Genomic DNA, 17,410 nt, shown 5'->3' with positions numbered 1-17,410 from the left:
ACCAGTTTTATGCCATGGATGTTGCTTTGCCATTCATCTCACCAAGAAAACCTGAGGTGACCATTACTCCTTCCAGACAGTGTCCTATTCACCACTGGGCAGGACAAAACATAGCCGTGTTTGTGGATGATCTGTGCAGTTGAAGACAGCTCTGTCTCATATCTGAAAGCTTTGTAAGATGGAACTTGTATTACACCTGGGGGATGTGGCTAGCCCTCAGGACAAGGATTAAGAACCCATCAGCAAGAGTCAGGATGAGTAATCAATACCTATGCAGAAACAGAAATGACTGAGATGTGTCATTCTGCTGATACCAGAACCATTAGAGAAAACTGAAACATTTGCCTTACAATGGGTCCATCTGCAAGACTGCTATTGCCAGACACTGAGCCTCTCTTCCTAAGTCTTCAAGAAACATCTTTTCTGACCATGACTGCCCCAGTTCTTTTTGTCTCACTAGCAGAGCAGCTCTGAGCAAACACAAATTCTGTGGGAAATAGCTGCAGGATTATTTATTTGTTCATTTGCTTACTTTTGTCAGAGCAGGTGTTTGACATGATGGAATGGTTTATTCTACAGTATTTCTCATCTCCTGGTGGCTGCATCTTTTCCCTTCCCACCCATTCCAAGTGCTCACTTTCCACTCTCAAATAGAATCATAGAAGCATAGAATCAATAAGGTTGGAAAAGACCTCAAAGATCATCAAGTGAGTTTATGTAAAGATATTAAAAGAAGCATTTATATAACTATATAAAAAGCATTTATGTAAATATGTAAAAAGAGGTGTTGAACTGCATGTTTTTTTCAATATGATACCTCACTCTGTCAGCTAACTTTTCCATCCACTGTTCTCATTGCACCTAGAAAACAGATTATTTTCCATTCAAACAGTTAAGCAATGCTTAACTTCACTTCTGAGAAGAGTGGGACTAAAGCAGGCTGCATCCACTAGAAAATTACTTACTGCATACAAGCAAAACTGCTGAAGTTTATCCTCACACCAGAAGCTGCTGATTGTCTTTTTTGAAGTGTGTGTATGTGGGCAAAGTGCCTCCGTAAGACAGAGACATTACCAAAAGCATGAAAAGTCATTGTCTATCTGGAACACAAAAGGTCTGTGGGATGAATCTGCAGCTGCCTTACCCAAACTACAACTTACTGCTTCTTTCACACCACTTGCCTGCTCTGCACAGAACATGGTATTTGTTATCACATTGAAATGCAAGCTGTCACATGGGGCTTGACATGGTCACATGTGAAGGACAGCTACTTAAAAGCAGGCAAATATAGGGGTTTTTACAGTGTCTCTAAGTTCCCTCTGCAAGTTGACAAGGATACTTTTTCCATCTTAACAATGTTTGCTGTAGCACAAAGAGGGCTTGAGAATACATTTCAGATACTATCCAGCTGCCAAGGGAGGTTAAGGTTGGATATTAGCAGAAACTTCTTTACAGAAACGGTTATCAGGCATTGGAATGGACTGGCCAAGGAAGTAGTGGAGTCACCATCCCTGGAGGTATTTAGAAGGCATGTAAATGTGGTGCTGAGGGACATGGTTTAGTGGTAGCAGCTTAGCAGTAGTGGTGGAATTGCAAGTTCTGGCCAGTGCTTGCACTTGATTATCTTAAAGGTCTTTTCCAGCCTCAGCACTTCTGTGATTCTATGATTCTATCTGCATTTTCAAGAGACCCTGCAAGACTGTCAAGAGTTCTGTCACTTTCAGTGCGTCAGCAAGGCTGGGGTATTAGTGATTCCCATTGTAAACCTGGATTTGGAAAATGGAATCCCTCTCCTTGTCCCGGCAGCCAACAAACCCTCAGCTCTGCCGGGATGGCTGTCAGCCTCACCTGTCAGTGGACACGGACACGGGGCTTGTGGTTGAGGCGAGCAGCAGGGCGCCTGGGGGGGGGTCTGCAAAATGCACTGTGCCCGAGGCCATGAGCAGCAGTAACAGGGAAAAGCAAGGGTGGAAATAGGGCTTGGGCGTCTTCATCATGGGAGGTGAAGCCTAGGCAGGGCAGGCAGCAGGGGCTTGGCAAGTATGCCCAAGTATTTTTGGCCACTCTTTGCAAAGGCTCCGGTCCCGCTGAGCACCTGCAGGCAGCGGGCGACTGGGAAGAAGATGTGCGAGGGGCAACACTTGGCTCTACCATGTCATGCTCTCGCCACCTGTTCTTGTGCCAGCTGCAGCCAGAATCGGTGGAGGATTTAGAGGGATGGAGAGGTTTCTGGGGGGAGGGGGGGGGGGGGTAGGGGGTGGTGGCAGGAGCTTATGGTGATGAGAGACTCGCTGGCCTTGCCCTGTGCAGGAGAGACTGGAGACCGGCACCTGGGTCTGCCGCCTCCACGTACACACACCGCGGTCCAGGGAGCCGCTGTGCGCAAGCGCCGCCTTCCTCGTCCGCCCCCCCTCGTCGGTGCCGGGCGCTGATCCCCCGCGGCGACTCTGCCTAGTTCCCGCTTATCCCGGCGGCCGGCGGCGCCCGCCCCGCTGCGCTCTTGGGCAGCGGCCCCCGTGTAGGCTGGCATGGCGGAGAGCCCGGGGGGGTCTGAAGGTCCGCCGCTGGAGGGGAGCGACGTCCCGCGGGAAGAAGACGATAAGAAAACAGCGGCGGGGGAGCTGCAGCCCGGGGCGTCCCTAGACGGGGCACCCCAAGATGGGGCAGCGGAGCCCCAGGACGAGTCCCTCGCCAGCGAGGTGCCGAGGCTAAGTGGGGAGGCGGTGGCTGGGCAGGAGCTGGCTGTGGTGCCTCCCGGGGACAACAACGGGACAGGGAGCGGCTCTTCCGAGGGGGCGGTGGAGATCCCGGGCGGGCCGGGTGTGGGGCAGCAGGCTCTGACAGGGGCTGAGCAGCGAGACTTCGACGGGGGCGACGCGGGGGGCGAGGGTCTGCCAGGAAGGGAGCTGGTGGCCACGGGCATAGATGCGCCCCAGGGCTCCGCGCCAGAGAGGGCAGACCCTGAGGATGCAGCTGTGGCCCCGGCGGGGACAGATCCCGAGGAGGCAGCCCCGGCGGGGACAGACCCCGCGTATGTGGCCATGGTCCCGACGGGAACGGAGTCCGGAGAGACGGAATCGGCCCCGGTAGGGCCAGAACCCGGTAAGGCGGTGAGGGAGGAAGCCTCAACCGAGACAGACCGCGAGGATGCGGCGAGGACAGATCCTGGGGAGGCTGTAGTGACAGCACCGGGAGTGGCAGATCCTGAAGAGGCATCGAGGACAGATCCCGAAGAGGCTGTGGTGACAGTTCCGGGGGAGACAGATCCTGAAGATGCAGCGAAGGCAGACCCTGAGGAGGCTGTGGCGACAGTCCCGGGAGGGACAAACTCCGAAGAAGCAGCGAGGACAATCCCGGAGGAGACAGAACCCGAAGAGGTGGCGAGGACAGACCCCGAGGTGTCCCTGGTGACAGTCCCAGAAGGCACAGACCCCGAAGAGGCCGCGAGAACAGACCTAAAGAAGGCTGCAGTGCCAATCCCGGGGGAAACAGAACTCAAAGAGGCAGCGGAGCCAGACACTGAGGAGGTTATGACGGAGGAAGTCCCACCGGGGACAGACCCCGAAGAGGCGGAGGAGACAGCCCTGTCGGGAACAAGCCCCGAAGAAGCGCTAAGCCAGGTAGTCCCAGAGGGGACAGACCCCGAGGAGGCGGAAGCGACAGTTTCAGCGGGGACAGTCCCCGAAGATGCGGTGCGGGAGGCAGCCCCGGCGGGGACAGGCTCCGAGGAGGCGGCGGTGGCGGCCCCGGCGGGGATCGAGGCGGCTGCCGAGGACCGCGGGGAAGTGGAGGTAGCGTTGCGCTCCGGAGGGGAGTCCGACGACGGACAACGGTCACCGGCAGGCCCCGATAGCGAGGATGGAGCGGAGACGCCGGGGACGCAGCAGGAAGCGGCTGCCCCGGCTGTGGCAGAAACGGGGACCGCAGCCCTGGGAGCAGGGGAAGGCGGCGCGGCGGGTCAGCATGACGGGTCCCCGGGCCCCGAGGGCGGCGAGTGGGACGCCGCAGGTCGGAGCCTGAACGGCGTGCAGGGCCGGGAGGAGGACGAGACGGGCTCTCCAGCTGCTCTGGAGGAGGAAGAGGAGGATGAGAAGCAAGAACATGACATCTCCCTCTTCGTTAAGGTAAGGTGTGAGGGGCTGCTGGGGAAACCTGAGTTTGCGACCTTACTCTCTTCTAGGTGCCACCATTCAGCTCCGGTGATGACTACCACTTAAATCTGGCAGGCAAAGTCAGTACTGGCTCAGGTGGTTTGATTATTAATGCCCCAAATCAGCTTGCCTCTGGCTTCTCGTTCCTTCAGCAGACAGCTGGCAGGACGAGATGGAATTTCTTACTGCAAGTCTCCACAGTCCTGGGAGGTGATGGTACTGCACAACTCATAGCACAGACCTGACCTGCAAAGTGGTCTCCCTTGTGGATTTCCCTGATGAGCCCTGTGTTTGGCTACTTGAGATTTCTCTAGGTTTAAATGAAGAGGGTATGCAGGGAGTTTGGCTTCCATGAACTCTGGTTGTGCCCTTCTCACTGTGAAGCTTGGACCCAGGGCTGAGGTGAGAATGTACCCAGAAGGATCTGTTTGGAATCATTAGCTGTGACTTGTGATATAAGGAATTCTCAAGGGATTTTAAGATTTTCAGAATGCAGTCAGAAAGGTACATATCACAACTTGGGGAGTGAGGTGGAAGAAACTGGAAAATGTAGTTTTAAATGTGATACTGGGATTTTCCAACATGAACTATGATCAACATTTGGATAATTGCCCCAAAGTTTGGAAAGGCTGAATTCAGAGATTTAGTAAACTGCCCAGCAGTGTAGAATCTCTTGTAATTGTCCAGTTTGTGAATATTTGGGCAGAGAAGATTTAGGTGAGAGGGAAGTGGACAGAAAAGAGGAAAAAATATAATAGTCTTAAAATTGGTATTTTATAGGTTAAAACTTTAGAGTTTCTTTCTGGCTGGTGCCTCAAAGCCCACCAAAATTGGTGGGACGTGGCATGGAGACAGTATCTGTCTGCAGAGTTAAAATATCAGATGTTAAACTTCTATGCACAAATACCATCCTTAAGGTGTTTCTCTTCCTAAGGTGTTTATGCCTCGATTTATCCCACTTCATCATGCAAGCTTTTGTCAGTCTTTTGTCAAGTGTTATTACTTGAAAAAGGCTGGGGTAGGCTCTAAGGCCTACACATAGCAATGTCAGATATGCTGCATAATGCCATGCTGGAAAGATGAATGGTAATAACAGGTCATGTTGGTGAATGTTTCCCAGCCCCTCCCCAATTTAAGCAATTCCTTAGCTGGAAGGCTGTGATGAATTCTGTGGTCTGAAGGAAGCTCTCTGTACATCAGGTTGGTGTAAAGTAGATAAATGGTAGCACTGATCCCGAAATCTGATTTTGTGTCAAACAGCAGGAGCTATTAATGTTGAACCTGACAGGTGATTTATGGACTTTCTGGCTCACAGATTGACAGTCCCTTTTGCAGGCACGCTTTTGTAACTTTTTTTATTCTTGTTTTATGCTCCTGTATCCATCAAGGAGCACTAGAGAGTGGCAGAGCCTAAAAACATCTATGACTTAGGACTATGCCTGCGTTACTGCACCTCGGTGCATGTTTTATGGAAGAACAATGTGGGCAAAATAGGAAAGCAGCCTACAATAAGTGCATCTGTTTGGACCCTGCAGTCCCCATTAAACATGGGGTTTGAACAAATTTGTGAATTAATAAAGACAGAAGGACAATTTTTATGATTGACTTAGCATTAGTACCTTAAGAATGTCTAGAAAATAATACAGCTGCTTTTTCTAATGATTTCAGTACCAGAAGTATTACAAAGCTTTAGTATTTTACCTTACCTGGAGCTAGATTGATTTAGGTGACATTGATTTAGGTGACTTTGGTTTAGGTGACATTGGTTTAGTTTTTCAGTTAGATGTTAGCATAAGTTTCTCCATTTTATTGTAAATTTTAAACAGGCCTACTGGAGAGCTCAGCATCCCACCCACCAAAATGTGCTGGGGCTGCTGTACTGGGAACAAAGCAGCACTTCTCTTTCCTGCTGTCAGGAGAGTTCATGTTTATGCTGCTCTTGCTGTTGCCCCAGGGCACACTCACTGCGTTTCTATCCTTCTCTTGGGTATAAAGGGGGTATAAAATAAGTGAGACTGGAAGTTCTGTGTTGACTTCAAGTAGGTTGTAAGAGCACAAACTATTATTTGAGTTGTGCTTGAATATTCAGCTGCTGTTGCATTTTGATTGGGAAAAAAAAGAAAGAAGGTGTTGAATGGATTCCAGCATAGGACAACATAAAATCTGGCATTTGGGGATTATTAAGTGTTTAGATCTGACCATGGTGTGTGGTCCTCGGACATGGTGCTCCTTCCTGAGCAATTGCTAACACTCATAGAAGCACAGAGTTACCAGGGTTGGAAGGGACCTCAAAGATCAGCCAGTTCCAACCCTCCTGTCATGGGCAGGGACGCATCACACCAGATCAGGTTGCACAATGCCCCATCCAGCATGTCCTTAAAAACTTCTAGGAATGGGGCTTCTACCACCTCTCTGGGCAACCTGTTCCAGTGCCTCATCACTCTCATGGTGAAGAACTTTTTCCTAATGTCCCATCTGAATCTATGTGCTTCTAGTTTTGCTCCATTCCCCCTAGTACTATCACTGCCTGACACCCTAAAATGTCCCTCACCAGCTTTCTTGTAGGCCCCCTTAAGATATTGGAAGGCCACAATAAGGTCTCCTCAGAGCCTTCTCTTCTCCAGACTGAACAACCCCAGCTCTCTTAGCCTGTCTCCACAGGAGAGGTGCTCTAGCCCTTCTCAACCAAGCCCTCTGCTTCTGTCTCAGCAGTGCGTCCAGGAGGATCTGCTCTATGATCTTGCTGAGCACAAAGGTGAGACTGATTGGTCTATAGTTCTCCAGTTATTCCTTCTTTCCCTCACGGGCCAGGGAAGTGAAAAGATGATCCAAACTGAACTCAAATGTTAGTTTCCAGCCTGAAACACTTCCCTTCGCAGGTATGTTTCAAACACATGTGACCACTCTATACCATCACTACACAAAGACAGAGAAATGTTAAAACTAAGTCCTGTAATAGGAGAAAACTGAAAAGAAGATAATAGCAGAAGGAGTGACTGAATGATCCTTGCAGTTTCCCTGCTAGGGAGCATTACAGTAGAGTTGGCTGATAGTATTTCAGTAATAACATTTGAGAATAACAAACAAAAGCATCACTATCAGAAGGAAACTTACTAGGCGTAACTGCATGATGGGCAATGATGCTTTTTTTCTGCTGTTGTCTTTTAGAGGTGTTGGGTTGTTTAGTTGGGTGGGTATTTTTCTCCTCTGCTGCTTCCTGCTGCTTTGCATTGTTTATTTGTTCATTTAATTTTGCATATATGGATTTGACTCTCATGAATATCGTGTCACCTCGTACCTCCCATGGTGAGGTGGGTGGCAAAAGTCCTGCTAGCTCTGCAAGCATGGGTAGCAGGAAGTTGTGCTTTTAAGCCGATTTGGGTTGCTATGCAGTGTTACTTAGTTTGAACTCAGACACCTAGGGTTCAGTGTTGAATTCTCATGCTACCTGAGATACTCTAGCACTTATCATTATCTCCTATCAATAGCAGATAATGTACTTCTGGACCAGCAGTTTGACACCAGACAGGCTACAGTAAGGCATCTCACAAGAGGGCAGACATCTGTCTGGGCAACTGAACTGTGCCCTTAATGTAAGCTGAACTACATAAGACTCCTTGGTGATAAGCACAAGACCATATCAAGACTTCTTTGAGCTGTTTACTTGACTTCAATTTTCCCATGGCACATCATGCACCATATATTCCCTTTAGATAGCAATACTTAATGTTTCTGGTTTTTCAAAGTCAAATGTTTTGTAAAGGGCATCCAGATATATTTTCTAATCAGTGTTTGACAATTGACTGAGCTTATCTGGCACCTTGGGTAAGACACCTTGTAGATGCTGAAGCTTGAAGCTTGCTAGCTGGTCTTCTAAGGTCAATGGTATACGTAGCTTTGTTGTGCCATTTTTTTTTCTTCTTTTTTTTTTTTCTCCTTTTGTTAGAAAATATCTGCAAATGTCCAGAACAGTCACCAGAACTACTCAGTTAATTTTAAACAATTTAAACTTATTTCTAAAATTAGAAGCCAAACAAACAACAAATCTTCCAGTTAACTACCAATCAATTTGATTTTGTCTGTAATAATAGACAAACACCAGAATCACAATAGCAGATTTCATCATTCCAAACGTTTCTAGGAATAGTGATTTTGTCTGTAAGTGCTGAACCACCAAACCACCCAGCTTGAGCACAAGATCTTCTCTGAGATTGTTCATCTTCCAAAACATTTCTTGCTTAGTTTCTGTGCTAAATGGTATATGGTACAAACTGGCCATGAGCCCGAGGTAATAGATTTTATCCAATGAAAAATAATATGCTTTATTCAGTGTTGTGACATTCTTGGTCTCTAAATCAAAGCTGCTCTATCTCAAGCTGCGCCAGGGGAGGTTTAGGCTGGATGTTAGGAAGAAGTTCTTCATAGAAAGATTGGCCATTGGAATGTGCTGCCCGGGGAGGTGGTGGAGTCACCATCACTGGAGGTGTTTAAGAAGAGACGAGATGGGGGTCTTGGTGCTGTGGTTTAGTTGATTAGATAGTGTTGGATGATAGGTTGGACTCGATGATCTCATAGGTCTTTTCCAACCTGGTTAATACTATTCTAGTCTAATTTATTTTCATTCAGAAAGTTTTTTCATTCCTATGAGGGACCAAGGTTACTTTACTGATACAGAATTTCCTTGCATCATTCTTGAGACATGCTGGACTGACTTGACATACTTAAGACCTGTGCTGAATTATCAAAAGTGCTAACAGACAGGAAAGTACAAGTTTTGCTGTGAGTAGAGACAGGAATAAAAAGTGCTTGCATCTGTGCCTCCAAACACCACAGTTAACATGCCCAACTAGTGTTTCATACTAGAGAACCAAAAAGAATCTCCTTTTCTGTGATGTGATGGATCTGTCATTTATATAACTTACACTGAAAGTCTAAATTGAACTTCTGGGGCTTCAGGTGCTGTAGATAAGAAGTTTATGGACAGCAGGAGCTCAGAGCTCTGGAAAAACCTCCTAGCCTGTATTCAGTGGACTCTGTGCTGTATCTGATGCTTGATGTAAACATTAACAATATAATCAGTGAGTAGGTATTTGTACTTAAGATCTTGGTTTTTTGTGCGTCAGTGCAATCAGTCTGTAAATCAGTGAGGCAAGTATGGTTTGTAAGGCAACAGCCAAGATCCGTATCAAAATGAAAGTAGGCAGATGTTTACTGTCCTTTTGTAGATTGACTGTAGGAGCCCGGTATTTACATGACCTCAGGAGAGTGAAAATAAATATTTTGATGTGTGAAGCTACACTAGCTTCCTATTTATGGATTAAAAGAGGTTTGAGGGAAGTTTAGTTACTGGATATTTATTCAAGGAAAGGGAACTACCCAGAGCTTGCTCAAGGTGAGTGCATCGGATTTGTGTGATGCTACAGAAGGACAGATTGCTGTAGAATGAGCAGGGGACCATTTGGTATGGTTTGGGCAATGGTGGGAAACAGACAGTTCTCTTCCCCCCATCCCAACCAGTGCTGCTGCATTATTTCACTTTCTGCCAAAACCATGCCAGTTTTCCCCTGAGGAACACATCTGCACCGTTCTCCTTCCCCTCTGCTTTTATCTTTCTCAAGATCCATTTCATGTACCTTCTTTAGAAAGCAGGACCTTTTTCAGGTGCCATATTGCTGCCACTAAAATCCTGTGATTTTTTTTAAGTTGTTTCCCTCCACCATTCTTGTGGATATTCTGCTTTACCGTTGGCTATGAGATCTGTCTGCTTTTATAACTGAGTAGTTATGGAAGTTACCTCTGAACAAGGGAAAAACCATTCAGGAGAAACTCCGTTTCCCAGGAGCAGAACACAAGCACCTCCTGGGCTACATCTGCTGAAACCAGAAGCAAACCAAAGCGGGTCAGGACTGAGCCTTGTGGGGCCACCCAGCTAAACCAGCATGGTCCCACTTTTCTGGCTCTGGTTAATTAGCTGTTTGTGTGGTGACTTTGATCCCTTGACTACATGCAGCTGTACAAAAGGTACCGAAGCAGCAGAGGTGTGTTTGTTTAAAGACATTTTGCAGTTCTGTTCCTGAGGCTGTCATACAAAGCAGGAAGCTGGCTCCCTTCCCATGGGTATTTGCCCTTTCTCAGCTACCTTTTTTTTTTTTTTTTCATCTGGAATATGGCAATTCCAGGTTCCCTAATACAGCTTAAGGAGAACTGGCATTACAAATTCCTGTCGTAACTCTTCAGGTTATTGTACATGCTGGGTGCACCTGCAGCGGTCTTTCTGAGAGCTGAGTACTCTTCCAGCAGTCTTCAATGAAACTGTGCTTGGGAGACTGTGGGTTGAACAGCCACGATACCAATCTTTTCTCTGAAAGACCTATGCAAAGCTTTTTGAATGTGCAATCTCTTTCATTTGTACTTCTCATGCTTGCTTTCCTGGCCATTCAGGTGATCACCTTTTTAAAGCTTAAACTGCTAAAAAGAAGCAAGGTTCCTTGGAGCTGCTGTTTAAAGAGTAGCTTTGAGAACTGCATCAAAATTAATTTTTCTGCTTTGCTCCTGGAAGGATACTCAAGGGAGCAGTAGTGGGCTCCAGGGAGCAGCACCAGTTCTGGTTACTGACAGGCCAAGTCCTGTTCCAGAAATACCCAAACCAACAGACATACATAAGTGATTAAAAATAGGAAGTTGCATCTAATGTTTTCCATTTGTTTGTTTGGTATAACCTAGTCATACTTTTTGGAGTCATCTTTTCATCCATGCTTTGTAAGTTCTAAAACAATCCCAAAACACAGGATTGTGCAAGCCTTAAGCATCTATTTGTACTCCGTGTGACTGCAGATCTCTCTGCTTTGCAGGCTTGTTTTAGGAGAAGAAAAAAAGAAATCATTTAAATTAAGTAAATGTCTTCAAAGCTACATTCCTAGACCTTTTCCTGGTTTTATTTACTTTCAGCTCACTGCTTCAGTAAAGCACCTCACCATGTGTTTTACTTTAAGCACAAGCTTAAAGTCACGTGCCATTTAAGCCCTTTGCTAAAGAGGGGACACTTTCCTGATTCATTCCTAGGGCATAGCTTTGTATTTCTTGCTGGCTGAAACCAGCAGAAACTTCTGATGAGATCAGCCTGCTGCCCGAAAGTCAGCTACACAGCCTCTGCTCTTTGAGTTTTGTCTTCTTTGAAAGACTGCTCTTACCTGTGATCATCACAGACTTGGGGCAAGGATGGAAGATTTCCTTGCTTGCTTTCTGCATTTCAGTCACTAATTGTCTGAAGTGAACATTAATTTCATAAATCATGTTGGAGAGCTGCAGCCTTCTTCAGAAGCACTGATGATTGCTGCATGAGGTGATTGCCATGCAGCTGTGCTTGGGAATTTTCGTGTTATCTGCCTGTTTAATCTGAGGCTTGATTCATGTTTGTCTATAGATGAATAACAAACCAGCATACAAAACTCATGGCATTCACATCTACCAGAAATTAGTGTGTGGTGAATGACTTTTCTGGATGAGGAAAGGGATTTGACCAATTAGTTGAAAAACAGAGCTATACTCAAATGAAAGTATTTAAGAAATCAAGTGAAATCTTGAGAATAGTCTAAGTTAAATACAAATTAAAATGTTTTGTGAAAATATTACCTGCCAGTGTTGAGTCTAGATTAAGGGGTTTAGGCACAGTTGCCAAAATGGAGGAGAAAGCAGTAGCTACATCGTTAGCCCTATACTTACGACAGTGATGTAGGATGTAGGTGAATGAGGTTGTGATGTTACCTGGAGCATGAGTGGAAGATCAGTGCACAATATAGGAAGGACATGGACCTGATAGAGAGGGTCCAGAGGAGGGCCACGAAAATAATCAGGGGGTTGGAGCACCTCTGCTACAAGGACAGGCTGAGGGAAGTGGGATTGTTCAGCCTGGAAGAGAAGAGGCTCTGGGGAGACCTGATAGCAGCCTTCCAGTACCTGAAGGGGTCCTACAAGAAGGATGGAGACTGTTTACAAGGGCCTGCAGTGACAGGACAAGGGACAATGGCTTCAGACTAGAGAAGGGCAAATTAGATTGGATATCACAAAGAAGTTTTTCTCTATGAGGGTGGTGGAACACTGAAACAGGTTGCCCAGGGAGGTGGTTGAGGCCCCTTCCCTGGACATGTTCAAAGTGAGGCTCGATGAGGCTCTGGGCAACCTGGTCTAGTTGGGGATGTCCCTGCTGACTGCACAGAGATCGGACTGGATGACTGTTGGATGTCCCTTCCAGCCTGGACCGTTCTGGGATTCTATGATTCCATGATCCTTCTCCCTAGCCAGTACCATAGACACAAGGTAACAGAGTTATTCCTGCTCTCTCTATGACACCACCAACATAAAATAATTCCCTGCAAAGTGAAACAGCATCAGAAGGATTAAATGTGAGGAGCCAGGAATGTCGGGCAACATTATGGTTAGTCAGTACATGATGTATTAGCTTTTTTTTCCTATTGTAGCAGGATGTACATTTCAAGTGGTATTCAGTAGCCTCTAATTCTCATGGATTTGGGGATTGCTTGTGGAATAATACATGTGTTAGTCACATGCTTTGAGAAACTAGAATGTGGTAGGCATTAAAACAATCCAAATGTATGTTCCCTCCAAGCATGGGTGTAACAAATAATGCCTAGTCCACTTAAGAATCTGGATTTTGGTTTTATTAGAATTCCTAACCTTAGAAATAAAGAAATTTTTTTTGTTCATTAAAAAGAGTTTTGTTTATTACATGTCTTTAATACTAAACCAACTTCTTCTTCCGTTCCTTCTTCCATTTGAAATCAGTTCTCTTCAGCACTTTGCTGCCCTGTTCATAAGAAGAGGATTAGGCAGCCTTGTGATCACTTTGCTTCCATGAACAGTTCCTCGGTTTTGGGCTCTTTGCCTTGACGGGTACCATCCAGAGTTAACCATGCCAGGGGCTCTGCATTTTAGCCTTTCTTACAGTATCATATGGATGCATGCAAAATTATATTCATGTCTGGTTTTTAGAAGTTAGTTTCAATATTGTGAAGCAGATGTGATAAGGGAAATTATCATTATGACCACATTTTTTGGAAGATCTTTATCTCTCGTGAAGTGACTTTGAATTGGTGGAAGCTGTACACTTTTTATTAAGAGACAGACCACTCCTCTTCAGAAGTAGTAAATGAGAAAGCTAGTGAAAGGAAATATTACACATATTTTATAGAAGGGGAAATGGAGCATGGAGACTTACTCCTGTGCCATCGCTGACTGTATTCCCTGTGTCTTCCCTAAAAAGGTCCTACTGCTTCTTTTAAAAAGTAAGAGATTGCATGTCTGCTCAAAGAGCACAAGTAAATGCTATATGAAGGTTACATGGTTATTTTCTCACTCAGATAATGAAATGTCAGGTTATGATAAGGACTTGTATGCATTTCCATTTGCAGTGTGTGATTATTTAGTGATAAAAACTGAAGAAGCTGAGTGACTCCATTCCAGTCACTTTCAGTAACACCCACCTTGTCAGCACTTGTCAGTTAGGAATACCATTGACAAATTATTTTCTAAAGCCTTCAATGACCCACTCCCTGAAGCTGCATAAAATAGCTTATTTATTTGATTGTTGCCTGCTTATTTATTTGTTTGCTTACAACAGAAATCAGAGGTACTTTATATAATGTGCATGCAGGTTTTGCGTTAGGATTGAAACAGCATGGCTGCGGGTCGCAGGTTAAGTATCATATGGGGAAGTGTAAAGCAGGATGTGCCACTGAAATGCCAGTTAATCTGTTTTTCCCAGACCTATAATGTGTTTGAGAATATAATGCTCTTTTGTTGAAGTAATTCCCTGTAAGAATTTAAAAAGGATATAAGATTTTTGTCTCCCTGTAGAATGTTCACCTGGCACCTCGCCATGTTATTAAACACGGATTAGAAAAAGCACTGAGGTATTTAAACATAATTCTTGTAACAGGATAAATAGCTAATAGCATTTGGTTTGCTGCCTGTGTGCTTGTGACCTGGTAATGTCCCTATTAACACAAATACAGACGGCGTGAACTCTGCAGGCAGAATTCGCAGCAGGAGGAAATTCAGTTTTCTGAGCTAGTTTGGTGCAAGATTAAAGGCAACGATCTCTAACTAGGTGGTGTTTCCCAGCTCCAGATTTCACCTGTGTTCAGCTGAAATGGTATAGGTTTTCTTAGACTACTGGCAGGTTTCTAAAACTAAACTGGCATCTTAAATATATTTGTGAGGGCTGTGTATTTTTATTAATTATCTGGCATATTTTTGTCGTGGTAAAAATGGATGATGGCATTCACTTTGCGGGGGAGTGGAGCAGGGGCACCTCTGCAGCCATTCCCCTTTCACAGTATCACAGTATCACCAAGGTTGGAAGAGACCTCATAGATCATCAAGTCCAACCAGTCACCACAGACCTCATGACTAAACCATGGCACCAAGTGCCATGTCCAAGCCCCTCTTGAACACCTCCAGGGATGGTGACTCCACCACCTCCCTGGGCAGCACATTCCAATGGCTAACGTCTCTCTCTGTGAAGAACTTTCTCCTCACCTCCAGCCTAAACTTCCTCTGGCACAGCTTGAGACTGTGTCCTCTTGTTCTGGTGCTGGTTGCCTGGGAGAAGAGACCAACCCCCTCCTGGCTACAACCACCCTTCAGGTAGTTGTAGAGAGCAATGAGGTCACCCCTGAGCCTCCTCTTCTCCAGGCTAAACAACCCCAGCTCCCTCAGCCTCTCCTCATAGGGCTTGTGCTCAAGGCCTCTCCCCAGCCTTGTTGCCCTTCTCTGGACACGTCCAAGTGTTTTGATGTCCTTCCTAAACTGAGGGGTCCAGAACTGGACACAGTACTCAAGGTGTGGCCTAACCAGTGCTGAGTACAGGAGCACAATGACTTCCCTGCTCCTGCTGGCCACACTATTCTTGATGCAGGCCAGGATGCCTCTGCTAAAACCCTTCTCTTCTGAATAATCCACCTGATTTAAATTCTGTGGTGTAGGGTTTTTTTTCCCCCCACAAGCAATGGAGATTTTGTCACATCTCCCATTAAAATAAAAAGGCTTTCATTTTGGAGCCTTTGGAGTAATTTGGAGTATATATATCATTTGGAGTAATGGTATAAATCATTACTTATATTGCTTTGAAAAGCTTTGGTCACTGTGTGTAAATAATTCATTATTTTGAACTTAAATAAATAAAAAGCAATAAATGGAAGTAATGAAACTATTTTGAGTGATGGACAAAAAAAAAATATAATTCATGCAACATGACTTCTGTTGGAGAATGATATTCCTAAACTGGGCAAGAGTATTTAAAACCCTACTGAATTATAGCCCAAGTTTTTCAGTCTTTGCTAGCTACAAGTTAATTTTCCTATTTATTTTTGTATTTAATTTTACTTGCCTTGCCTCTGTTCTCCTGTCCATGCAGTGTTCCTGGAAGCTTGCTTGTCACCATCATCTCAGTAAGCCCTGTAAAGTGAGAGATAAATAAGTAATAATGCATTGATATTTATGTACTGTTTGTTGAAATCACTTTCCTTATTTTAAGAACAAACTAAGCTGTCATAAAGGGTTGCTATTTTAATATATTTTTGCTGGGGGTAGACATCTAAAAGAACAGTAGAAAGGAGACTTTGCCTTAAAGCTTTTAGTATCTGGCCAAGAAAAGTCTCTGCGATTGCTGCATTATGACCCAGAGCTGAATTTTGCCCAGCTCTCTGCCAGGGCTTGTTGCCTCCTCCCTCAGTGCCTGGCTGCATGTAATGCAGCTTCAAAAGTACCACAGGCCACTTTCTGGGTGGGCATCCCTGAGTGGCAGGAGCATGAGACAAATATTTCTCCTGAAAGCTGAAGCAGCTCCAGAGAAACTTCTTTCTGATGCCCCCAAACAGTAGCGTTGCCACAGGAGCATCCTATTTCCCTTTCCCTCTCCCCCAGTGCAGCTGGAGAGCATCTCCTTGTGCAAGGACCCTCCTTCAGATGGCTCTGCTTGGGCTAGCCAGGCCTTATTACTTAAACATTTTATTCACTGTTTAAGTAAATTATTGTTGAGCTTGCAAAGCAGTGGATTCTTGGTTGCTGATTGCTTTTTGCATCCTTGCCACATACTTATAATGCTGTGCATGGCAGGTAGCTAGATGGAAGCATCGTCTATGTTTAATTAGTTGCCTTCCCAGCATGAGAGACACCAATGGTTTCACTCCGAAACCAGGCTGAACACTGTCTCATGTTATGCTAAATACTATGGCTATCACAGTGGCTTTATTTGCAGACCTGGTGTAGGTAGCTGTAAGATACCTGAGAAAATAAACCTTTTATTTGCATTTTTCCTTTGTAATTTCCTTTGATTTTAGGAATTTTTTTTTAGAGCACCTGCTGGCTGCCTTTAACTGCCCTGCAGAGAGCCACAGCAGTAGTTGAAAATAACCTGTGACAATGGGAAGGAACTGGCCTAAGGCTAGAAACAGCAATTATGTCTGAAACTGCAGAATTGGTTTACTTTTCTCTTTTTCAAGAGTGTGTACACACAAAAGCTTAATCTTTAATTTCTTTAATGTAAATGTTTGTGAATATCAGCACAGCCTCTAGAAATATGTGCACAAGACCTTGCATATTTTCACCTGCATTCTCATGTATTTTGTTTGCTTCACAGAAATATCATTTCATGGTTCATTTGGTTAGAATCTTTGTCAGAACTGGGAGGGCAGGGTGCAGCCAGACCCTCTGCTTTGCAGAAGTACTGGGCAGACTGTGATATCAAAACCAAGAGCAAATGGATACTTCATCTAAGTAACAGGACCAAGACTGGGACTTTTGTTTCTCATTATTTATAAAGTAACTGGGCAAAGGTAAAAAGTTTATTGCCACAAAGTTGCTGCTTAATGAAGGGGAATTTCTTCCTATGCATCAAAAGCATTTAATTATTTACTAAGTAATTAAGTTAATTTCAGCAATAATTACTTACCCAGCAGACCGTGAGTAAGTAAATAATGCAGTGAAAGTTGGAATAAAGGAGGCTTTCTCTGCTCTGAAATGGCTGCTGGCATGTAGGGGTGAGAGAGAACTGAAACCAGAGGAAATTACAGCTTCAAACTTATTTTCCTTTCTGTCATCTAGAGAGGATTAGAATTTCCAGATGTATGTAACTCCTTTAAGCTGTGACCACTGCTCGCTACCTAAATCAGGGTAATACCCCATAAAGGAACTCCAGCACGCTTGATCCTGCAACAAGAGCTGAGGACCAAGAGCATTCA

The 17,410-nt window shown here is 45.1% G+C and overlaps 1 protein-coding gene across 1 annotated transcript in view; it reads left to right on the top strand.

Moving 5' to 3' along the window:
• The first annotated feature begins 2,528 nt into the window (after positions 1-2,528).
• The window catches only part of CLIC6 (chloride intracellular channel 6), a 30,486-nt gene continuing 15,604 nt past the window's right edge, over positions 2,529-17,410 (top strand). The window contains exon 1 of the mRNA XM_054165880.1: positions 2,529-4,124. Coding sequence (XP_054021855.1) covers positions 2,529-4,124 — 1,596 coding nt within the window. The remainder of the gene's footprint in view (positions 4,125-17,410) is intronic.

The sequence above is a fragment of the Dryobates pubescens genome, chromosome 12 (genome assembly GCF_014839835.1).
Source record: "Dryobates pubescens isolate bDryPub1 chromosome 12, bDryPub1.pri, whole genome shotgun sequence".
NCBI lineage: Eukaryota > Metazoa > Chordata > Aves > Piciformes > Picidae > Dryobates > Dryobates pubescens.
This window is presented reverse-complemented; position numbering and strand designations above follow the sequence as displayed.